Source organism: Rhinopithecus bieti, unplaced genomic scaffold (genome assembly GCF_001698545.2).
Source record: "Rhinopithecus bieti isolate Rb0 unplaced genomic scaffold, ASM169854v2 scaffold_40077, whole genome shotgun sequence".
Classification (NCBI taxonomy): Eukaryota; Metazoa; Chordata; class Mammalia; order Primates; family Cercopithecidae; genus Rhinopithecus; species Rhinopithecus bieti.
Window position 1 is genome coordinate 553,082 of NW_016816716.1, and position 25,231 is coordinate 578,312.

The 25,231-nt window shown below is 37.0% G+C and overlaps 1 protein-coding gene across 2 annotated transcripts in view; it reads left to right on the forward strand.

Moving 5' to 3' along the window:
* The window catches only part of MAP2K4 (mitogen-activated protein kinase kinase 4), a 102,804-nt gene that overhangs the window by 4,653 nt on the left and 72,920 nt on the right, over positions 1-25,231 (forward strand). Inside the window, exon 2 of one of the 2 annotated variants that reach the window (XM_017855170.1) lies at positions 3,418-3,520. In XM_017855170.1, coding sequence (XP_017710659.1) covers positions 3,418-3,520 — 103 coding nt within the window. Of the gene's footprint in view, positions 1-3,417; positions 3,521-18,192; positions 18,386-25,231 lie in introns of those variants that run through there. The other variant, XM_017855171.1, reaches the window with a different exon arrangement.

A 25,231-nucleotide genomic window follows, 5' to 3' on the forward strand; every position in this document is an offset into this window, starting at 1 on the left:
GACCCCTTCTGTATAGATATTTTAGGATGTTTGATGCCTCGTTTCTTTCCTGCTGTTGTCAAAGGGACGATGTTTATCTGTGTTGACTGGTTAGAAATTGATTATATGACAGTCCCACCAAAGGGGTTATTATAATCACAAATTCATAATGTTTTTGATCAGTTATTTTAAACCCTGTTGTACAGATATTTCAATCTTTGTTAGCATCTAAAAATCTTCACAGGTCCTTTATAGTATCACTTCCCTCCTTTCTCCCTGTGAAAGTTGTTTCAGGTTTTTGAAAAAAAAATTGATATTAATGTCCTATTTGCTTGTAATTTTTTGTCATTAAAAGTATCTGAATACATGGTGATAGATTGCCATTCAGTTTGATTTTTTTGAGGGACCCTTGAAAAAGAAGTAAAGGAGAGAAGGACCCCACCCCAGTAGAGGCTCTGGTACTTAGAGAAAGTGAATGGGAGAGAAGATGCCTCCAGATAGCCAGAAATAGCTTCTCCTGAGTATTGTAAAAGCTATTTTTCTACTTTTCTTGAATCTCACCATCGGTTGACATTTTGGGGCCTTCCTTTTCCTCCTCAAAACTGCCTTAGAAGTTTATCTTAAACTGACCAGTATTTGAAGAGTTGGGGTACACAGATGAGACCCAGCAGTGTAACTTGATCATGTGCCAATCTCCTTGGCACTTGTTTTAGGCTCTGAGTGATCTTTACTTGGAAAGCCTTCGAAACTTACAGAATTGTTTAGTGTATTTTGTTAGTAAATGATCAGAATATAAATTTGGACTTTTTCAAGATAATTGCAGATGTCTCTGAAGTGTAGAATGTGTTTAAATCTAATTTATGTAACTTAAATCACATTCTGTTAATCATGGTGTACATTTATGAAGTTAATGGCCTTTAAAGCTTTCAATTTAGTTTTATTTAAATGTGAATGCAATGCTGAAAAAGAATCTCTGTGTATTCAGTATAAATATTTATGTTCAAGAAAACAGCTTAAGTTTTAATTGTTATAATATATTTTATTGTTTATCTGGTAAGGTTAGCTACTATTCTGTCAAATTGGGCTTTTGAAGAAAGGACCAATTTTTGTTTTTCTTTCTATAGTTTTCACAATAGTTCTTTGTTCTGTCCTTGTCTTGCATTTTATCTGAGTCTTATTTTCATTTTTCTTCACATGGAGATAATGGATGATGTGCCAGATGGCTTCAAACACAAACTACATGACATATGCTCAGTTTTTGATTTGAGGAGTTTGTAAAGATTGAGTTTCTTCAACTTATGATAGCAGAGTTCCTTAACTTAATCTTTTCTGTAAACAATTTGCCATATTAAGGTAATTCACAGGTTCAGGTTCCAGAGATTAGGAGCTTAGTATCTTTGGGGACCACCATTCAGCCCACTACAGTCTGCTTTCTGGGCCCCAAATATTCATATCCTTCCCATGTGCAAAATACATTTACCCTACCCCAGTGCCTCCAAAATTTTGACTCATTACAGTATTAACTCAAATGTAAATCTCACCTAAATATTATCAGCTCAAAAATCCTGAATTCCATTACCAAAATCATTTAAATCAGGCATGGGTAAAACTGAGTATTACCCAGGGTAAATTCCAGTTGGTTTTAAGACTTGGGAGTAATCCTCTGTATTTAAATATTTTCTAAAGAAAAGTTTTCAAGAAGTAAAACAGCATATTTACCAAAAATACCTTTTGTTGTGTATTGCTGAACCTTTCACAGAAAGTTTTTCTACCAGCAATATATCTTAATAGTGATTATTTTGCCTAGCCATTCTGATCATCATGTTATCATTATGTATATATAATATAAAACCTTCAGACTTTGCCATTTTCGCATGAACAAAAGCTTAAAATGTTTTTGGTGTTAGTGCCTTTTTATATTTTTTCTCTTAATTTGTCTTTACTGCTCATATTCTTGTCACTTTTTTTCTGTTTTTCTTGGTTTGTATGATGTCTTTGTATAATTTAGAGCTACTTATTTTTGTATTGCAAGAATTTTCCCAAGGTTTCATTTTTTTAGTTTTGGTTTTTTTTGGTAATATACTGAGGGTTTTGTTTTGTTTTTTTTTGTTTTTAAATACAGTCATATCTGCTATTTTTCCCAGTGTACCCTTTGCACATGTTTGAATGTCCTTCCTCTACATTATGTGGAAAAGTCATACTGTACTATCCTTATTTCTGAAAATGGATGTGTCTGGTCTTCACGGGAATTCACATGATCTGGTAGAAAGGAGGCTCGTCTTTGAAAGCTCATCTAGGAGCCATGGCAAGGAGCTCTGTGCTCTTGTCTCTTTGCCATCTTCTCCATCCAGTGTGGCTCTGTCAGATTTTCAGGTCTCACGTTTACAGTTTGAACCCTCTATTAAATCCTCATCCACTGAGGTCAGAAAGTGTTTGGATTGCAGAGATGTTTTTTGAGTAGTTAGTTAACTGTATAATAAACTCTAGAGAGTGAGTGCAGGAAAAAGTGTCCCTAAGGTGAATGTGAAACCAAGATATGCTGCAAATGCTTAAAAAATTGAATTCTGTTACAAAGTATCCTTGTAAGTCCTAAAGAAATGATTCTGTAAGACTTACTGATATAGAAAGAAATGTCAGTGAATAAAGCATTTTACAAAGTAGTTTCATGATCTGATTTCAATTGTAGTGAAAAAATACGTGTCCGTATCTATGTATAGAAAAAAGTCTGCAATAGAAAGTAAACTGATTATTTTGAGGTACTTGGATTGATAAGTTTATGTAAAATTTTAACCTTATGTATTGTATAGATGTATATGTAACATTTTTAATATATTTGATCTTTTTTTGCATTTTCTGCTCTTCTACAATGGTTGTTTTACTTGGGTAATAAAAAACGTTGGTACCTCTTCCCTTCCTACCCCAAGGAAACAGCTTCGTGGAAATAATTATTTAGAATACTTGTGTTACTAACTTGAAGTTTACTCTACCATGATGTTTTAGCAATTTTCAGATTCTTCACTCTGTTAACAGTTTTATTAATTAAAATGAAGGAAAATGATATTTATTAAACTGAGGACGTTAAGTATAACACTGGATAGATGGTAATATTTTTAGAATTTTTCAGTATATCTGCTGAGATAATTGATTTTTATAATAGTATTTTCATTTGCAAAAGTATTAACTTCCCTGAATAATGGAAACTTGAAGTGTTAAGCATTCTATCTATTGTATCATGGCCTAGTAAATGATTTGTAGTTAGTAACAACTTTATTTTTTCTTAGTTCTGAGAAATTCCTCATTGCCTTTCAAAATATTGTCCTATATTAACTGTTTGTTAAAGCAAGTTCTCTTGCCTTTTGGTGTGACTTTCTTATGCCCTCAGAATAGTACCTGTTTTGTAGTACTTGAAACTTTTACTTTTTATTTGTTATTTCTCAGGTAAACGCAAAGCACTGAAGTTGAATTTTGCAAATCCACCTTTCAAATCTACAGCAAGGTTTACTCTGAATCCCAATCCTACAGGAGTTCAAAACCCACACATGTGAGTATTCTTGGTAATCAAATAAAAGGCTCAACTCAAGCAAATATTTTAAAGTTATTGTATTTTATGAATTTTTCCAATTATGAGATGTCAGTGTAATTTCTCTGACTGAACTCTCTGGGAGTATTGTTTATTCTTTTCCTTCTGGAGTTGCAGTTAAATTGCAAGTTACGTCTAGGAAATTTAACTGTCCTCTGTCCAACTGTACAAATCTTCACCACTTAGTGACAAAATAGAGACCCATCTTAATAAGCTAGATTTCTGCAAGATTTCCATGTAAATTGAAAGAATTGTGTACATGTGAGTTACAGATATCAGTGGTTATTTCATTGACTGGATTTTTAAATTAAACAATAGAAATAATATTGTAGCATCTTAGTGAAAATATTATGAGAGCATCTTAGTTAATATAAAACAATACCTTCAGAACACTATTTTACATTAGCCTTCAGTTGAATCTAACTGATGTGAAATATTAAAAAATCTCTTCTTATTTCCCATCCTAACCTATCATGAAAATGAAGGCCAGTGGCTGTACTTTTATAACTATGTCCATAAAAGTAATTTTGAGCCAGTTTCAATATTGAGAACTATAAAGCAAGTGGTGTAAGGTATGACTAAAAAGCTGACAGATACATTACTTAAAAAAAAAAAAATTTCTCAACAATTTGCATCTAGACCTTATTAAGCTTAAAATACTTTTATTCTTCCCAAAGAAGCACTTTTATTGCTATTTTCTCTTCTTTCAGAATTTGGTATGCATTGTATTTACAAACAGTAACAAATTGGTAGAAGGTAGTGTCTTGCAAAAGAGATGCTTAAAATATTTTTAAAACAGCAATGTCTAGAAGGGAGTGGGGTGTGTGTATGTATATGTATACTTATACTTTTACTTGTAGCCTTAGAGGGAATGAAAGATATTTTAAATAAAAGTGTAGTAACAATTTATTTTTCTCAATTATCTATCAATTTTATTAGATTAGTGTTCATAATTTTATACTTCTTGTCAGAGCTCAGCCTAGAGTCCCACCCTTTTTACCTTCTCTGAAACATCAAGTAGGGGCTCTCTTGAGGAAGGAAACTTAGTACTTATTAATTAGTCAGAATTTCGGCAACAAGGAAACAATTCTTAAAAGAACCTCCTTCCTTATTTCTTAGAATTTGTAGTGAAAGCTAGTGCAAAACTAATTATTTAACGTAGCTCATTTCTGTTACTATAGTTACTAGCTGAACCATATGTTTGAAGTCTAAGAAGGAAAGGATGTAGCAGTAATCACCAAACTTACCAGATCTTTCTTTTCCAAAGCCTTTTGGAGAAGGAGAAAGACAACCTGACTTAAATTAGAACTGGAAAAACATTCATCTATTTGTACTGTCTTCCCTCTGCAGTCTCTTTATGTATGTGGAATTCATGGAGCAAAATTTTTTAAACAATAGTAAACACAGGGTGGAAAAAAACTGTCTTCCAAAGTTGAGTTCAGGTTTTGTTTTGTTTTGTTTTGTTTTGTTCTTAACTAATGTTTTATAATAAACCTATAGCCAGCTAGGTTTCTCATCCTTTGTTTCATCTCAGCAAGTATTTAAAGTTTGAAAGGACATGGTGGTAGGTATTTTTACCTTATGGTAGAATCTTTAGAGCTTGATTCTGGTATGTAAAAATTTGAGACCCAGACTTTGTTGGAAGTTTTTTATTGTACAGGTCAATTGTTCTGGGTTAGGAATAGGTAACTGCTAGCGTTGTTACTGGTCAGAGAGAACTGTTTTATTACTTACAACAGCATTATCTCCTCTACCTTCCCAGCCCCTTCCAAAAGGTATTTTTTTTTTTTTTTTTTTTTTTTGAGACGGAGTCTTGCTCTGTCGCCTGGGCTGGAGTGCAGTGGCCGGATCTCAGCTCACTGCAAGCTCTGCCCGCGAGTTTACGCCATTCTCCTGCCTCAGCCTCCGGAGTAGCTGGGACTACAGGCGCCCGCCACCTCGCCCGGCTAGTTTTTTTTTATTTTAGTAGAGACGGGGTTTCACCGTGTTAGCCAGGATGGTCTCGATCTCCTGACCTCGTGATCTGCCCGTCTCGGCCTCCCAAAGTGCTGGGATTACAGGCTTGAGCCACCGCGCCCGGCCCCAAAAGGTATTCTTTTGTACTCTTCCTCTGAGTTGTTTGCCATCCATCAGCACTAAAAGCCATTGTTAGTTTCTGTTTAGGATGAGTACTTGCAATTAGAAAAACATAACTTGTAGTTTGTGGGAGTTTTGAAATAAGATATCTCTTACCATTTATATGTTTTTTTCTCCTAAAATTTCCTTGAACTTTAATAATTACGGATGTGATTATAAAACTTGTTCATGAATTTAGGAAAAGATAAGATGAAATAAGCAACCTAATGAAGTTAAGATATGTCACAGGATCTGGTTTCAGATCTCCTTGGCATTTGATATCTCCTGGATTGCAGGATCCTTTGCAAGATTAAAGTGTTCTTTTTTTCTGAGAACCAACAGTTTAAATAAAATTCCAAGAAGTGACAATTGGCTGTGGTAATTTTAGTAAGGCATAAGGTAATATGGAGTGAATGTCAGATTAAAGGTGCACGAGAGGAAATCATTTTAGATAACCTGCGTGATGAAATGTTTCCCAGAAGAACAAGATTTTACTGCGTTTCAAAAGCCAGGCAGGGAAGGTTAAGTGAAGACAAGAGACAGTGGCATTCTGGTGAGCGCATATGTACAAGAGAAGTTTTGGGAACCATGTGTAGATGTGTTTAATTGTAGCAGAGATGTTATTTATAGATTACCTATTTCTCTCTCTCACTGGAAGCTTTTAGCATGTTTTCTTTATTCTTGATATTCTGTAATTATATGAGGATAAGCCTCAAATTGCATCATCTTCCCATGTATCAGATTAACCCTTTTAAAGATTCATGTATCTCTTTTTTTGGGAAGATTGCTGCTGCTTTCCTTTTGGTACATTCCTTCATGTTTTTCCTATCACTTTCTCCTGAAACTTGTGTTACTAGGATGCTAGACTGTCTGTATCCCCTGTATCTTAGACTTTAAAAAAATGTGTTCCGTCTCATTGTTTTCTTACTCTGTATCCTGGGAGATTTTCTTTATTTTCCATCCCCTCTATGGAATCTTGGCAATCAGTTTTAATTTCCAAGAGTTGATTGTGGCATTTTCTTAGGATTCTATTCTTAATTTATTCTGGAATAAATTAAATTAAATAGGGAATTTAAAAATTCTTTTCTGTTGTTCAATTATCGATTTCCTCAAGGGTCAGTTTTTCTGACCCTTTTCTTTCTCATTAGTTTTTTTCACATCTTATAATTTTTTTTGTTTTTCATGTCTTGTTCTTGATTGTTTCTTGAATGGGAGCTTTGGTTATGGATCATCACCTGGTGGGCTTGGCTTTACTTTTCTGTGAGTATTTTGAGAGCTAGCTCTTAGGCCAGGAATATTACCAATGCTAGAATTAGTAGAGCCAACATTCACCTTAGGAAGGCTGGTTCTCTCCAGATATGTTTGTTTTCTTTGAAAATGTGTCCCCTTTTTATTTTAGGGGAAGAGTAAAGAGGAAAAGTGGAACTGACTAGATTTTCTTTTTTTTTTTTTTTAAGTGGTAGAGTCTCACTATATTGCCCAGGCTGGTCTTGAACTCCTAGACTCAAGGGATCCTCCCTCCTCGGCCTCCCAAAGTGCCTGGCCTAGACCTTCCTTACAGAAAGAAGTTTAATTAACTCCGGTTTCTAGGCCTTCATTTCTTCTGACCATGAATTCTCTCTGATCCAGGGTTCTATTGGGACCATGGTTTATCTCTCATATTCACTGCATGTCTGCCTCCTACCATCTGTTACAGGTTATAGTTTTTTTTCTCTGTTTATTTTTAAACCTTTTATTATGGAAAATTGCAAAAGTAAAAGTAAAGTGGTAGATGAATCTGTCTTTACTGTCAATCAGCTTTAACAGCTTCAGCAGTTAATAGCATGGCCAGTGTTGTTTTATCTTTTCCTCCAACCCCTTAGTTTTAACCAAATCTCAGATGTTATGCAATCTATAAATATTTTAGTATGCATTTATAAAAGACAAGAGCTGCTTTTTAAAGACATAATCATAGTACCATTGCTACATCTAGTAGAATAAATAATTCTTTAATATCATCAAATAAGCAGATGACCTCATTAGTTTTTTTATTTTTAATAGTTTGAAGTAAGGTCTATACAAGGTCCTGCATTCTATGCAGTTAGCTGATCAGTCTTGTAAACTAGAGTTCCTTCTCTTGAAATCAATTAGTTTTCTTTGTGATACATTTTATCTACTCTTAGGCATTTGGAAATTTAATTCTTTTAGTTTGTTTATTGCTTATTTCCTTAAAAAAAGAATTTTGAGGGGGTTCTTGAAGGATGAGGAGACGACCTGAACAGGAAACCTTGATTTTTAATTATCATTGATTAAAATTATAAATATTTCTGACAGAAAATGCATATTATAATAGAGACTCTTGTACCCACTAACATTTTGCCCCTTGGCTTTTAAAATGAAAGATTAAACTGGATAGCCAAAGGGTACAAAGAAAGAGCAAAGGAAAAATGTGTGGCTACCTTTTAAATTTTCATCAGGTTTGGATTCTACTAGACACTATAAGTCTTTTTGATATAGGGATATTCTTATAAGTATGGCCGGCTTGTGTCAAAATCATGTTGTGTATATGAATTTGACAAACAGAAGTAGATATTCTGGTAAATATTCTGTGTTTTCATGATGGTGAGTTATGGTTGAGTGCTCTCAGTGTACTGAATCATTTAGAATGTATTCAGTACAATTGTTATTCTGAAAGAACAGCCCTTTTATCTTCATAACATATCACAATTGTCAAGAAGAAACACTAGCTTAAAAGTTAACACTGGAAATAAATAGTGATGAATGCAGATAACATTTTGGGGCTTAAGCATTTTGGAATCACATGTTTTAAGTTTAAAGGGCTCTCTTTAGACCAAAAGGATCTCTAGGATCTCCCTTATCTTTGTTTATTGCATTGGAACAGACACTCAATTGTGCTATAGAACATCTAGGAGTAGTTTAAAGAGGTTTCAAAGTCCCTAGTTAATAACTAATATTCCTCATATTTCTTGATGAGCCTTCTCAGTAGAACTTTATCTTAAAACTTAGAATTTCTTCTTCTGTTGGTTAAATTGTGAGAACTCTGTCTTTTAAACGTTGCTGTCTTAGAATTAATGACGAGGCCGGGCACAGTTGCTCACACCTGCAATCCCAACACTTAGGGAGGCCGAGGCAGGAGGATTGCTTGAGCCCAGAAGTTCGAGACTAGGCTGGGCAACATGGCGAAACCCCATTTCTACAAAAATAGAAAAAATTAGCCATGTGTGATGGCATGCGCCTGTGGTCCCCCCAGCCACTTGGGAGTCCGAAGTAGGAGGGTCAATTGAGCCCTGGAGGTTGAGGCAACAGTGTGCCACTGCACTCCAGCCTGTGTGAGAGTAGAGACTCTGTCTCTATTAAAAAATACAATAAAAATTTGTTTTTTAAAAGAAATAGCAATGGGTAGAAATTTAGGAGTCTGGATTTCTATCCTTGCATTGTCGTTATCTCTGTGACCTTGACTTTATCACTTAATTCTGATCTCAATTTAGGCATTGAATTAGAATAGCGGCATACACTATTTTATGTAATGAATTGGGAGGGGAGAGAAGCGAGCTTTGCACTACTTTCTTTAAATAAAGTCTCATCTACAAGACTGATAGGCTAAAAAGATAAAGGAGGACCTTCTCTGACTGACATGTTTGTGAGGTGGTAGAGAGCTTTGTAGCGTTGTCTGCCTTCATTCCCCAGAATAGTCCCAGGACATCTCTGGTGAATTTCTAAGTGTGAATACCTCTAATCTACATGAATTTGGAAAGTTTTTTCTATCTCTGAAATTTTTGAAGCAATCATGATACTATGAAATCTCTACATTTCTTTGGTGGAACACTTTTACAAAATAGCAGTAATGGTAGAAGTATTTATGGGTATGTATTAGTAGATGCTGTTTAATCTCAAATGTGTTAAATACTGTGGCGTGTGTGTGCGTGTGTGTGTGTGTGTGTGTGTGACTGGTTTGGCGCTACTGCTGCGAATCTTTTTTCTTACTGTAGTAAATACACATAAAGTAAACATTTTTATCTTAACCATTTTAAGTATACAGTTCGTTGGGATTAATTATGTTCACATTGTTGTGCATTTGTCACCATCATCCATCTCTAGAACTCTTTCATCTTCTCCAATTGAACTTCTGTACCCGTTAAGCAGTAAGTCCTTATTCTCCTTCCTCCCAGCCCTGGCACCCACCATTCTACTTTCTGTCTCTTGTGAATCTAACTGCTTTTTAGGTACCTCTTGTAAGTGGAATCATAACAATATTTATTTTGTGTCTAGCTTATCTCATTCAAAATAATGTCTTCAAGGTTCATTCATATTGCAGAATGTATCTTTCTCCACCCTTTTTAAGGGTGAATAATTATTATTTTATTGTTATGTGTATGCAGCATTTTGTTTAGCCATTTATCTGTTGTTGGACATTTGGGTTGTTTCTACCTTTTGGCTCTAGTAAATAATGATGCTGTGTTTGGGTTAATCTTTAAAGCTTAGATCATTTTACTTCTTAAAGTTACAGTTTAGGGATATTCAATCTTATCTGTAGTCCCACATTGTACCTCAGCGTACCTGAGGCTGTGGTACATTTCTGTAAGTCAGCAATTCACTGGAGAAGTGATTCTCTACAGAGGTGGCAGTGGTAATAGAAGTGGTAGAACTGATTCTCTTTGTGGGCCCTTTCCCCCTTGAGATTCACATTCCCTTCAAGCTGGATGTTTATAGCTGAGGTGGTGGATGCTAATTCTGGAATATGTATTTGCATAGATTAATGATACATGCTGTTGAGTTGTGTGCTTTTGGTCTTATAAATTGTCTTTGTTCTTGAATCAGAGACCGAGGCAGACATTAGAAGATAGCCCTGGGTTTTTAACCAACAGTACTTCCAAGTGCTGTTCCTTGAAGATATAGCTGACTTCTTAGCTGTTGATGAGTTTTCCAACCATTTCTAATCAGGCAGTTACGTTTTTGAATTCTGATTTCAATCAGAATATTATAAGACCTTTTGCCTTTGTAGTATGTATGTTTCTGGAATCTTTTATCTATTATTAAGGAAATTTGCTATATAAAGGTAACATTTTTTTCAGTTTTTTTTTTTTTTTTGATTATCTTCAGCTGAGTAACAGTATGATTATATTATTGTTCTTGAGCAAATTTGTTTTCCCCAGAGTTAATAACCGCCTCATTGATGGTTCACTGTGAATCTTCTCTGAACATAATTAAATACATCAGTTGATCACTCAGTTCTTTCCCTCTCCTCCCCCACCTTTTTTTTTGAGTTAGCTATCTAGCCATACTCTTGCTTTAATCTGGAGTGGTTATACTTGAGGCCTGCTTCACAGGACTGTTGCCATTGTTTTGTGAATGCCTGATTCTGATTCTCTGTTTCTGGGATTTTATCTTTTTATTTTTCGCGTTCCCACTCTTATTTTGGTAGAGTATATATTCTAAGTCTTCCTGAGATAATAATTCTTTCTTAGTAGTTTTTAACTATTTCTTAAGCTTTGTGGTGTTTGTGTGCCTGAATATGCCTTTGTCTTTTTTCAGACAGGGTCTTGTTCTGTTTCCCTGGCTGGAGTAAATGGTGCTATCATAGCTTGCTGCAGTCTTGAACAACTGGACTCAAGTGATTCTCCTACCTTAGCCTCCTGAGTAACTGGCACTACAGGCGTGTGCCACCATGCCTGGCTCGTTTTCAAATTATTTTGTAGAGGACGGGGTCTTGCTATGTTGCCCAGGATGGTCTCGAACTCAAGCTGTCTTCCTTCCTCGGCCTCCCAGAGTGCTGGAATTACAGGCATGAACCACTGCTTGGCCTTGAAAATGTCTTTAAATAAATAACCCTCATAATAGATTAGCAGTTTTATTGGGTATAGAATTCTGGGGTAGAAATTTTTTTCCAGAATTGTGTTTGTATTTTGACAGTGTTTTCTGTTTTCCATGGTTAGTTACTTTGAAACATTAGATGTGACTTTGATTCGAGAACCTTTGTATGTAACCTCATTTTTCTTTTGTGATTTATTGTGGGGATTTTTCTTTTTCCCCAGTGTCTGAAATCTTGATATATTTGCATTCTTTCCCCCATATGCCTCCCCTATTCCCTTTTCCCAGTCTTCTCCTTCCTTCCCCTCCTCCCCTTACCTTTCTTTTTCCTTGTAGTTTGCTCTCAGTGGACTCTTTCAATCTAGAAACCACTCTTTCATTCTAGGAAAGACAATTTATTATTCTTTTATTCATCTGGGATGTGTGTTCTTCTTACATTGCTATATCGATTCAGTGAAATCCCATCAGACTTTTAAAATATGTATAATGTGACATTTTGATTCTAAAATATGTATGAAAATGCAAAGGACCTAGCCAAAAGCAATTTTGTAAAACAGTAAGTTGGAGGACTTAAAACAACCTGATTTCAAGGTTGACTGTAACACAGTCAGCCTACAAGTACAACCTACAAGCTGCAGTAATTAAGGCTTGGTGGAAGGATATTAAGGATAAACAAATAGATCAGTGGAATGTAATAGAAAGTCCAGTAGACAAACACACATGTATAGTCAAGTTATTTTTGACTTTGATGCTTGTACAGTTCAGTGGGAAAAAAGATAGACTTTTCATGGTGATGGAACAAACTGGAAAAAGGTTTGAAAGGATAAATCTTAATTTCTACTTCACACCATATGCAAAAATTACCTCAAGATGAATTATTGACCTAAAAGTAAAAGCAAAACTCTGTAAAGCTTCTAAAAGAAAACATCCAAAATATGTTTGTTGTCTGGCATGGGCAAAAATTTCTTTGATAGGACAAAGAAACTACTAAAAAATAATAAATTGGATTTTATCGAAAATAAAAATTTCTGCTCATCAAAAGTTTTATAAGAAAATAAACAGGCAAGGCTAGGCGCGGTGTCTCATGCCTGTAATCCTAGCACTTTGGGAGGCCGAGGTGGGCGGGTCACTTGAGGTCAGGAGTTCAAGAGCAGCCTGACCAAAATGGTAAAACCCCATGTTTACTAAAATACAAAATTAGCTGGGCGTGGTGTTGCATGGCTGTAACCCCAGCTACTTGGGAGGCTGAGGTGAGAGAATTGCTTGAACCTGGGAGGCAGAGGTTGCAGTGAGCAGAGATCGCACCACTGCACTCTAGCCTGGGTGACAAGAGCAAAATTCTGTCGAGGCAGGCGGCGGGGAGCAAGGAGGAGGAGAGGGGTAGGGGGAGGGAGAGAGAGAAGAAAACATTCACAATGTATATATATCTGACAAAGGACTTCTGTATGTATAATGAACTACAACTCAAAACAACCCAGTTTACTTTTTTGTTTTTGAGACAGAATCTCTGTCACCAAAGCTGGACTGCATCATAGCTTACTGCAACCTAGAACTCCTGGGTTCCAGCGATCCTCCTGCCTCAGCCTCCAGAGTAGCTGGGACTACAGGCACATTCTATCACGCCTGACTCATTTAAAAATTTTTTTTTGTAGAGGTGGGATCTTACTATGTTGCACAGGCTGGTTTTGAACTCTCCTTAAGTGATCCCCCTGCCTCGGCCTCCCAGAGTGCTAGGACTACAGGCGTTGAACCACTGGGACAGCCCAAACAACCCATTTTAAAAAATGGTTTAAAGACTCTGATAGACAGTTTACAAAGAAGGTATTGGAATAGATGATAAGTATAGCCATAAGAACATTAGTAATAAGAGAAATGCAGACTAAAACAAAAAGGTGGTACCACTACACCTCCACCCGAAGGGCTAGAATTTAAAAGGCCAGGCAATATCTTGGCAAATATGTGGTGTAAGCAGAATTTTCCTTTATTGTTGAGGAAACAGAAAATGGTACAGCCACGTTGGAAAACTCTTTGCTAGGTTTTTAATAAAATAAATAAGCACTTGCCTCCTGACCCAGCCGTCCTACTTGTTGTTATTTGCCTAAGATGAAAACACTGTCAGAAAGATTTGTAAGTGAATGTTCATGGAAAGTTTATTCGGAATAGCCTCCAAATTCGAATGAACCCAGAGTGTTCAATAATGGAAGAATGAAGAAACAAATTGTGGTGTATTATTTAATAAAATACTCTTCCTCAGTAAAGTGGAGAAAATACTGATACCTGCAACCATATTGATGAATCCCTGAAAATGCTGAGCAGAAGAAGCCAGACACAAAAGAGAACATACTGATTCTATCTCTGTGAAATCTAGAGAGGCAGAACCGATCTCTGGTGATTGAAATCAGATCAGTGTTTGCCTCTGGAGGAGATTGACGAGAATGGCACCAGGGAACCAGGGAATTTTCTGGGGTAATGGAATGCTCTATATCTTGCTATATTTTGTGAAATAGAAAGGTGCCTGCATTGGCAAAACTCATTGAGCCACATATGCTTATGATTTGTGCATCTCACTATATATAAATGATGCCTCAATTTAAAAAGCAACCCAGAACAATAACAATAATATATATGCGTATATTATTATTATTATTATTATTATTATTATTATTGGGGTTTTTTTGAGACGGAGTCTCGCTCTGTCACCCAGGCTGGAGTGCAGTGGTGCGATCTTGGCTCACTGCAACCTCCGCCTACTGGGTTGAAGTGATTCTCCTGCCTCAGCCTCCCGAGTAGCTGGGATTCTGTACAGGCCCATACCACTGTGCCTGGCTAGTTTTTTGTATTTTTAGTAGAGACAAGGTTTCGCCATTTTGGCCAGGCTGGTCCGCAGGTGATCCGCCCACCTCGGCCTCCCACAGTGCTGAGATTGCAGGCATGAGCCACTGGGCCTGGCCTAATTTTTGTATTTTTAGTAGAAACGAGGTTTCGCCATGTTGACCAGGCTTGTCTCAAACTCTTGACCTCAGGTGATCTGTCCAACTCGCCTCCCACAGTCTGGGATTACAGGCTTGAGCCGCCATGCCCGGCCAGTAACAATAAAAATTATATTGATAGTTTTTTTAGTCTCACTGAACAGTATTTGTGGTTTTCTGTCCTTGTTTTCAAAGCACCTATATATTTCAACAATTTAGATGACCTGATCAATATGTGAACACTGTGTGTTTATTGAATTCAGCTTTCATGCCTGTGGAACAATATTGTGATAAATTTTATTGCTGCCCATGTGGTTTCCCTTTTCATGATGTTTGAAAGAACCCTAGAGTGAAATTTTTGAGAAGGTTATCAAGTTTCTTTTGAGGATTAATCTAGAGTACCTGTTGCACCACATCAGTGATAGTGTACCCCTCAGTAGCTAGAGTTCCCTAAAATGTGTAGGGGCATGTTTTCAGTGTGCTTTCAAAATAACATTTCTTTCTTTTTTTAATACAGAAAAAGTATAAAGAAGAAAGCCAAAATGGCCCATTATCTTATCATCCAGGTAGTTCACGTTACCCTTTAAAAAATCAGTAGTACCTGCTTCTGGTAAGATCATTCAGTTGGTGCAGAAAGTTATAAAACAAAAAATAAGCTTTGTGCCCTTAATATTTATCTCCAAAGATAACCCTATTAAATGTAAAATGCCTTGCACAAAAGCTTATTATATGTCAGAATACATAATAATTTATATAGATCCTTAAAGAATATTTACACACAATGACAGCTTTTTTCTGCACTTTTTTGTAGCTTGAGTTTTTATTGACTTAGTAACTTAGTACATCTTGAAAACATTTCTGAATTAACACATACCCTTTTCCTCCTCCTCCTCCTCCTCTTCTTCTTCTTTTTTGTTTTTTGAGATTTTCTCACTCTTGCCCAGGCTGGAGTGCTGTGGTGCGATCTCAGCTGCCCACAACCTCCACCTCCCAGGTTCAAGTGATTCTTGTGCCTCAGCCTCCCAAGAAGCCGGGTTGTAGGCATGCACTACCACACCTGGCTAATTTTTGTATTTTTTGGTAAAGATGGGGTTTCACCATGTTGGCCAGGCTCGTCTTGAACTCCTAGCCTCAAGTGATCCACCCGCCTCGGCCTCCCGAAGTGCTGGGATTACAGGGGTGAGCCACTGTGCCCCACCCATATATCCTATTCTTAGTTATATAGTATTCATTTCATTGTATAGGTGTATTATATATTTAACTAGTTCCTTATTGATAGCTATTTAGATTATTTTCATTGTTTAATTAAAAACAATGTCTTAGAGGACAACTTTGTGCTGGTGAAATGTACTTTTAAAAATTAACCAATGTTTACTTCTTCATAGATTGGTAATTTTCAGCCATTGTCATAGGAGAGACTGGAAGTAGCTGTGTCTTCTCAACCTTGTTACTATTGAGATATTAGATTGGAAAATGCTTTGTTGTGGGAGGCCGTCGTCCTGTGCATGGTAGGATGTTTAGTTCAGTGGCGTCCCACTAGATGTCAGTAACACAAGCTCCCTACTAGCTGTGACAGCCAAAATGTTACCAAATGAACCTTGGGGTGCAAATTTGCTTCTTCTTAGGACCACTGGTACAGAGAGCACTGCAGGTTTACACAGATGAACCTTTTTCCTGACTGAGGAGCTGCAGAAGTCAGATATAAGAGGTGTATTCCTTGGGGTTTGAATGGATGCCAGAAAAGAAATTGGGGAATGGCTATAGGGATATCTCGTAAAGTCCAGGGAGAACATCAAAGCTTTGGGAGCAAGTCATAGTTGCCAGAAACCAAAGCAATCCAGTACGTTTTCTTTCATACGTTAGCAAATGTTTGTTGAATGTCTGCCATCTGCTAGTTACTATGGTGTGGGCATAGGTATTTCATGTTGAAAAAAGAGATGTGATTGTTACTTCATGAAGCTTGAGATTTAGAGGTAGACAAAGACGTGTGTGTGTGTATAAAATTATAATCACCTACATGCTATTAAAGGAAGAGAACCAGGTGCTAATGAGAGAATGAAATATGGGCCTAATTTAGAAGGAGGGTGGTGAAAATGTAGTCAGTGAAGGCTTCTAAACCTGAGTGAGTTTTACTGGATTTGGGGGAGGGATTGATGAGTGTTCCAAGTGGAAGGAATAGCATGTATTTGAAATTACCAAGCTGGGAAATATTCACCTTGTCATGAAATGGAAGGAATGGCAGTTCACATGGAAGATGACTGAATGAGAAAGGAAAAACAAATTTAGATTAAGGATGTAGAGACGGTTAGATATGGAGAGATGGGCCACATAATGTAGGGCCTTGGAGATAAAGAGCTGGATGACATCCAGAGTGTAGTGGGGAGCTATAAGCAGGTGAGTGATTTACAATCTAAACTGATTATTTACAGTCTAAAGTAATTATTCTGGCTGCTGTGTGGCATATGTATTGAAAGGAGGTAAGAATATAGTTTAGGGAGACCTGATAAAGCTGTGGTAATATAGCTAAAGCGTAATAGTCATCTATTATGACTTTAATAATATTAAATTGATGACAGTTGAGGTAGAGAGACTGTGAGGAAATTTTGGAAGTAATTAATAAATATTGGTGATAATTTGAATGTAGATGATGACAAGGAGGAAGGTGTTCATAGTGACTTGTAGAATTCTGGCTTGAATTAATGGGTTCACCTGCGATTACTGTGATGGAGACTACTGGGTATGGAGCATCCATAAATGGGGGTCATAGGGCAAGATTGAGTTTTAGATATATTAAGTTTGAGATACCTGTGACATATTTTATTAGTGATATCAAAACATATATATATATAGTGTGTGTGTATATATGTATGTGTATATGTACGTGTGTGTCTGTGCTTATGTGCATGTATCACATAGTGTGGTGTTGAACATGAGTCTGGTGCCAGAGGTGAGGTTGTAGATTGGAGATAAAAAGTTGAGAATTGCTGGCATATAGATGAAAGGGTTGCCTAGGAATAGAGAGTGAGAATGTATTTTGATGAGAAAATTGGGTCCAGGGCTGAGCCCCAACAAAATCTAACATTTAGAGGTTGGATAGAAGAGGAGGGACAGGCAAAAATTAAAAGATGCTTGACAATTAGGAAGCAAACTGGTAGTATGTGATGTTATAGAAATCTAGCGTTGTTTCAAAGTGCAGTTGGTAAGGAATTATGGTTGGCTATGTCTAATGTTCTGAGAATGCTAGTAAAGCTACCCTCTTGGCAAAAGCTCCCAAGTTATACTTTAAACTACTCTTAATTTCTTACATACTTGGGAAGAGGTTTTAGCTGCCACTGGAAATTGGAGCCTAAACAGGGAAAGGATCTCATGAAAACATGTAGTCTATAGATTTAGGGCAGTTTTGCTTACCTTTTCTTGAAGAAGCATAGCCCAGAAAAACTGTTCTAAGGGTAAACTGAGTACAACTGACACAGGATCAGCTCTTAGGAAACAGTCAATAGCAGCATGATGCAAACGTGAATGTTTGTCTTGTCCTCTTTAATGTTACTCTTTTCCGTGGTGATAAAACATTTCTTTGTATTTTATAAATCAGTACTACTTCAAAATACTGCAGACTTATCTAATTTGTCTAATACATTCTGTTCACTAAATATGAATATCAGAATTTGAAATTTTCTATTTACAGTGTTTGAGCCATTCTTTTGGACATTTCGTTTTTCAGTTTTTCCTTTTGCCTCATCTTAGATCACAGCAAAGATACTCATTTGTTAGTAGTGCCAGGAAGCAGGCAGTTTCCATGGTAACTGACAGACCGAGTTTACTGTGGAAATTTCCGGAATTAACAGAGCTGCATTGCAGAAGGATGCATAAAGCAGTATTCATCTAGAGATCGTAACAGTACGGACACAGAAGAACAGTTGCAGTGGTGTGCAGGGTATGTCTTACCTTTATTTTCCTGTCTAAGGAAGATTAGTCGTATATGTGTGTGTGTGTGTGTGTGTGTGTGTGTGTGTATGTATGTATATATATGCTGAGGAGACAGTAAAACAGCTTGAGGCATTTTAGTATATGCTGGCTTGATAGAGTTAAAGTTGCTTAGGAAAAAGAAGGAAGAAATGATTTGGGAAAGAAGGTATATTTGATAGCATTGGGAAGAAATCAAGATCAGATGATCGAGGTAAAAGAATGTGATAGTGAAATAAGAGGAGAAAACATACTTCAAACTAATTAAATAATGAAAGGTTCTTACGGATAGTGGTTCTAGGCACAAGAAGATATTTATTTATTGAAGGAAAATAGTAGACATTGTCAAGTTTGAGAAATCAAGTTCTCGTGTCCAGGAAGAAGAAATCTGTTAAGATAATTAGCTATTACTTGCTGAAAGATAGGTAGATATGAGAGATGTCCAAGATATTAAACAAGGAGGTTTGCTGACATCTTAGTGTACTTACCTCAGTGATGAGAGAGTCCTAGGAGGGTTTCTGCCCCTAATTCCACTCCCTGTTTATTGGTGGGAGATTTTCAAGAAAAATTCTGAAATGTATCTTGAGATTAAATTCTGGAAACTAAACTATAGGATTTGGGCAGATAATTGAAGGTGCCTGCCGTACAGAGCATAATTATAAATTTAAAAGAGAAAAAGGATATAGAAAATATGATTTAGATTATTTGCATGATAGATGCAATTTAGGTTGCTAGATATCATTTGGTATCATTTATATCATGTAGTCAGCAAACTACAGCTCATGAGCTGAATCCATCCTGTTTGCTTGTATTTGTAAGTAAAGTTTTATTGGAACATAGCCACACCCATCCCCGCAAAGCCTAAAATATTTGCTATTTGGTTCTTTACAGAAAAAGTTTGTGACTCGTGATTTAGATGGTGTACTGGATTTTTCAAGGCTTCTGTGAGATTACCACGAACTTGGTGGCTTAAAACAACAGAAATTTATTCTCTCACAGTTCTAGAGGCCAGAAATCTGAAGGTGTTGGCAGGGCCATGCTTCTCCCGAAGGTTCTAGGGGAGGATCCTTCCTTTCTTTCAGCTTCTGGTACTGCTGCTCTTCCTTGGCTTGTGACAGCATAACCATAATCTCTATCACCTTCTTCCCCTGTGTCTGTCTTGTGTATCTCTATCTTCTCCTTTTCTTTGTTTGGTCTCTTATAAGAATAGTTACTTTATTTAGTGCGCACCTAATCCAGAATCTCTTTTTTTTTTTTTTTTTTTGAGACGGAGTCTGGTTCTGTCACCCAGGCTGGGGTGCAATGGCCCTGTCTCAGCTCACTGCAAGCTCCACCTCCCAGGTTCCCGCCATTCTCTTGCCTCAGCCTCCCGAGTAGCTGGGACTACAGGCGCCCGCCACCTTGCCCGGCTAGTTTTTTGTATTTTTTTAGTAGAGACGGGGTTTCACCGTATTAGCCAGGATGGTTTCGATCTCCTGACCTCGTGATCCACCCGTCTCGGCCTCCCAAAGTGCTGGGATTACATACAGGCTTGAGCCACCGCGCCCTGCCAGAATCTCTTTTTTGAGATCTTTAATTTCATCTGTAAAGATAGGTTACTTTCTGAGATTCTGGATGGACATACCTTTTTTTTTTTTTTTTTGTGCAGACCGTGTTGAAGAACTGGGTTTTGGCTTCTTAAGTCGCATTGTATATTAGGGATAACCAGTTCTTAGTGTTTCCTTTGACCTGCTGGAGAAGATATTAAACTCACGTTTCAAAGGCAAGGTGATAGAGGCATAGTTGAATCATAGAAGATAGCTTTTGTGATGCAAACATAACCAGTAGAGTAAAGGGAGTACTAGAAAATTCAGAGGAGAAAGACTACTAAAATATTCACAGAAAGCTGATGAAGACCGGTGCCTGATGCTTCATATCGTTCTCTTCTTGTCTCTTCATATTTTTCTCCCCTTAACTCCCACCTCCAAAAAAGCAAAATGAATTTGAAATTTTAATGAAAAATAGTTGGCACGAAAACAGAAATCACAGTTTTGAGGGATGGCTCATGGCTAAATTATGGCACTGGGAAATATATATATGATTCAAAAGAAATAGACTTAATAAGCAAGTAGAGGAGTGGCAGTGTAGAAAGTATACACCAATGTAAAGACCAGGGAACCTGAACTTGGCTATTATTGAGAACCTTTTTGTCACTGTGGGAGTCTACAAACTATTGGCCTAGGCAGGAGAGAAGGTCTGTGATATTTTTCCTCTTCTCATATGGGCATATTTGTAAACCATAATAACACTGGTAGGTATCTATCTTTGCATTCCCTGGAAGTCTCATTTACCATATTTGGGTATATTCTGAAATGTTTAAAAAGTGATGAATTCACATGGTGAAGAACCAAATAGTAGGCAAGGGATTCCAATGTAGGTGCTGGAGCTGCAGAGAAAAGTCACCTAATATTGCCTGTATTCTCACCTGCACACTTTGAAATGAAACTTCTGATACACACTTTATGGAGATGATCATCAGAAGAATTAAACAAATGGTTAATCCAAATTAGGGTTCACTAAGAGTAAGTAAGCAGTACCAAACTAGCCTAATACACTTTTTTGAGAGTGTTACTAGGACTGTAGAGCAGGAGTTTGGCAGAGACTAGGTGTATCTTGATTTCAACCTTCATGGGCACAGAGGAGGAAGACGAAGCCCAATACAGTATTTTCAGGAAGTTTTTTTTTTTTTTTTTTTTTTTTTTTTTTTTTGAGGAAGTTTCTTAGAAGGACAAGACTGAAGTCTGCGTTTTCTTTCTAATCAAATTCTGTTAGTCTGTGACCATGTATGTTCTGAACACCAAATAGGAAGCCATGGGAATGAAAGTTTTTATTTTCTTCCTTTAGCAAAACATTTGAATTGTCTGCCTAAATAGCTTCATAGAAAGATACCAATTCCCTTGAATCCAACTACAACTAGACTTTAACTTTTAATTTTCTGTTAGTATCATGAGTATATGATAACAATATCATAAGGAACTAGAATAAAATCAGGTGTAAAGCACAGATTGGGATTAAATTAAGCTGGTTGATCATAGTTCGCATGTACAGGCTAAACTTTAAGCAGTATAAGGTACTCATGAATACCCTAGATTTCAAGTCTTTGTATGATGTAAAATAAATGTGTCTATATATAGAATTTATTTCTATAAAATTGTTTTCCTTTTCTTGTTGACATGTTTAGGTAAGTGTCTCAAAAATAATAAAAGTAAGCTTGAGGATGTTTAATAAGTAGGTGTTCAAAACACGACTCACATAGTAATAGTATTAAGAATTAGCTAACAGATCACAAATGAAAAGTCGTTGAGACTCTTGGTTTTTAATTTGCTTTAAGAACTAAATTTCTGACTTTGTAAAAGCAATTTGAGGTTTGTAGTGCAAAATGATATATGAGTAGCGGTGTCCTGCTAAAATATTTGTTAAGAAACATAGATGAAAATATGAAACACTGAAAATTAAGATGACTTAACTCCCTATAGGATCTAATAATGGATACTAATAGTAACACAGCCAGAATAAGGAAAATTTTTACCCAGGGTTTCTTTTATAGCAGAGGCTTCATCCCTTTTCATGTTTATTTCTTCTCATGCCCACACTAGTAACTACCAGAAAAAAACCGGGGAGGGATGGGAAGAGGGAGGAGAAATGGATGCTGACGAATTTTATCTGGGAAGTGTGGTCATTATGAGTAAAGTGTTCTAGGTGGAAGTAGAGAAGGATTGTAGTAACAGTATAGTGCTGCTGTGCTGCCCAGTATAGACTTAGGATTGTATTTTTATGTTGCTGTTGCCGGTTCAGAATACAGTATTAGAGACCAAGGAAGTTGGAGAGAGGAGAATTTACCATGGGGGCAGTGAGTGCTTTAATTGGTAATATACTAGATCTAGATATCTCAAATCTGCCTTTGAACCATAGGCATGTAATGGGCAAATCCCTATCAGACAAGTAGAGTGCAGCCCGAGGATAATCTTCTTTTTCTTCCTCTCCTTCTCTCAACAGTTTTATCGAGGTATAGTTGGCATAGAATAAACTCTACATATTTAAAGTATGTAATTTGCTAGGTTTTGACATATGTGTACATCTGTGATGCCATCACTATAGTCAAGTTAACATATCCATCATTCCCAGAATTTCTTCCTTCTCGTTTTAGTGGGTTTTTTAGTTTTTTGTTTTTTGTTTGTTTTCTGAGACGGAGTCTCGCATTGTTGCCTGGGCTGGAGTGCAGTGGTGTGATCTTGGCTCACTGGGAACCTCCGCCTCCTGGATTCAGGAGATTTCCTGCCTCAGCCTCCCGAGTAGCTGGGATTACAGGTGCCCACCACCACGCCCAGCCAATTTTTGGTATTTTTAGTAGAGACAGGATTTCACCATGTTGACCAAGCTGGTCTCAAACTTCTGACCTCGTGATTCGCCCACCTCGGCCTCCCAAAGTGCGGGGACTACAGGTGTGAGCCATTGCGCCTGGCCTCTCGTTGTAGTTTTTATGTTTAGACATTTGATTTGGTTATTTTTTCTCTCTTCCTCGTCTACATTTAACGTACTCTATCCATCCTGTAGTTTTTAAATATATGGAATGTGGTAAATGTTTCATTGTCTTTATTAATTCTAGTATTTTTGTCATTTCTGGGTCAGTTTCAATTGATTGATGTTTTCCTCTTCATTACGGGTCATGTTTTTCTGCTGTTTTGTGTACTGTGGTCATTTTAGATTGCGTGCTGGAGATTATTGTGTGATAGCTGTTTTTGTATTTTCTTAAATGTTTTGAGTTTTGTTCTTTGGTTAAGTTACTTGGAGATACTTTGATCCTTTCAGGTCTTGCTTTTTAGCTTTTGCAGATGAGACTACTCTAGAGGTAATTTTGCCTCACTAGTAAGGTAAAATCCTTCTAACTACTTTATTGGATTCCAATCAGGAAGTTTTCCACTCCAGTGGCTAAGAATAGGAATTGCCTTGTATGAGCCTGGGTATCATTCCCTCTTAATCCCTTTAGGTGGCTGCTGCTTCAGGCTTTATAGGTTCCTCACAATCATCCACTGATCAAGGAGGGCCCTCTGCATATCTGTGGGGTTCTCTTTCTGTGTAGCTCTCTCTTACCCTGTACTCTGCCATGTGAACTCTGGCTACATTGGTCTCCCTAGGTTCCCAGATCCTTGTCCTCAACACAAGGGTACTGCCAGGATCTGCCTAGATCCCCCTCCCTGTATCACAGTTGGTGAACTCTTCAGGCAGTAAGCTGGGGACAGTTGTAGGGCTCATCTTACATATTTCCCGTCTCTCAGCGTCTGCTGCCCTTTGTTTCCTGATGATTTCCAGTGTCTTTCAGATTGCCTATACATTCTGTTTTTTTCAGTTGTTTTAGGTATGAGGGTAAGTCTGTCTCCTGATACTTCATAGTAGGACAAGTGAAGGTGCCACATTGACACTCACTGTGAGACGGAAACAGGAATTGTGGAACTAGGGAATAATATCTTTGAAGACTTTGAGAAAGAGCATCTCCAAACAAGATATCTTGCAGGATTCAAAATAGTTTCTTACAATAGTGACTGACATTCTTAATACAGTGAAAGAAGTCATGGCGTTTATAAAATGGATTGGAAAATCTCAAGGAGAAAACAGACTGGATGGATAGGCAGCAAGATTATAGAAAAGGGACAGATGAGGGAAAGACATAGCGAGGGACCTGAAAAGCAGTGGTAGAGTGAAATCCCTTTTGATGCAGTTGTGAATATAAATGATACTACACGACAGCAAAAGAATTTAAAGGCAGTCATTGATTTGAAAGCATACCAATTACTGAATTTCTTAAAAATGTAAATTCATAAACACAAGGGAAGGTAAGCAACAAACTGGGAAAATATTTGCAATGCAGGACAAGGGTTGATGGTGTTAATAGGTAAGGAACTTGTTAGTAGAAGCAGCGGTAACAAAACAAACACCTGGACTAGGAAGGCTCAGGGGTGCCATCTTAGTCAGTTAATCATCAGAAAAAAAGACACATTTGTTCACCAGCTAGCATAAGAATGTTCAGCTCTAGCAGCTGAAAAGAATGATCTAACTCTAACACCTTTCAAATTGGCATGAGGAAAAAGGTGCTGTTGACTAAGTACAGTGGGCACCTTTTGGCTGATAGTACTCCTAAATCAGTGCAGGCTTGGTACGCAGCCATTCCAGTAGTGATACCAATTATTTAATGATGGTGTTAAAATATGTTAAGTGAAATCTGTAAGCAGTAGGTATAATACGCTATTTTTGCAACCTATTCCCATAGTATAGAAAGATACAAAGTAATATGTACTAAATTGTGAATAGTGGTTTTTTTCCGGATTATGATTGATTTTTCCATTTTCCTTTTTATCTTCTACCTTTGTAGCTGTAGGAGGGATTTTAGATTTGGTAATCTGGTTGGAAAAAGAAGTTCAAGTTCTGGTTCTGCTGCTGAATTTGCACAGCAAACATACTGCATCTAATAGAGGGTAGGGTTGAAGGTAGACGATGTGGCTAGAGCTGCCCTAATAACCCTACTTGACTGGCCACTGTATTTCTTAAAAAAAGCAAGGCTACCTGCCTATATACGAAGTCCCAGGCAGCTTTATTAGACATTGTATAGAAATACAACTTTTCTCAGTGTCCAGTCTGATTGATGTTCTGGGACATTATGTCACGGTTCTTTGTGTGTGTGGTTTTTTTTAATCTGTAGGATTTCAGACTAGTAGATTAGTCTGGGTCAATGAAAGGACAACAGCTAAAATACAAGAATTTTGTTGTTTTTTTTTTTTTTTTT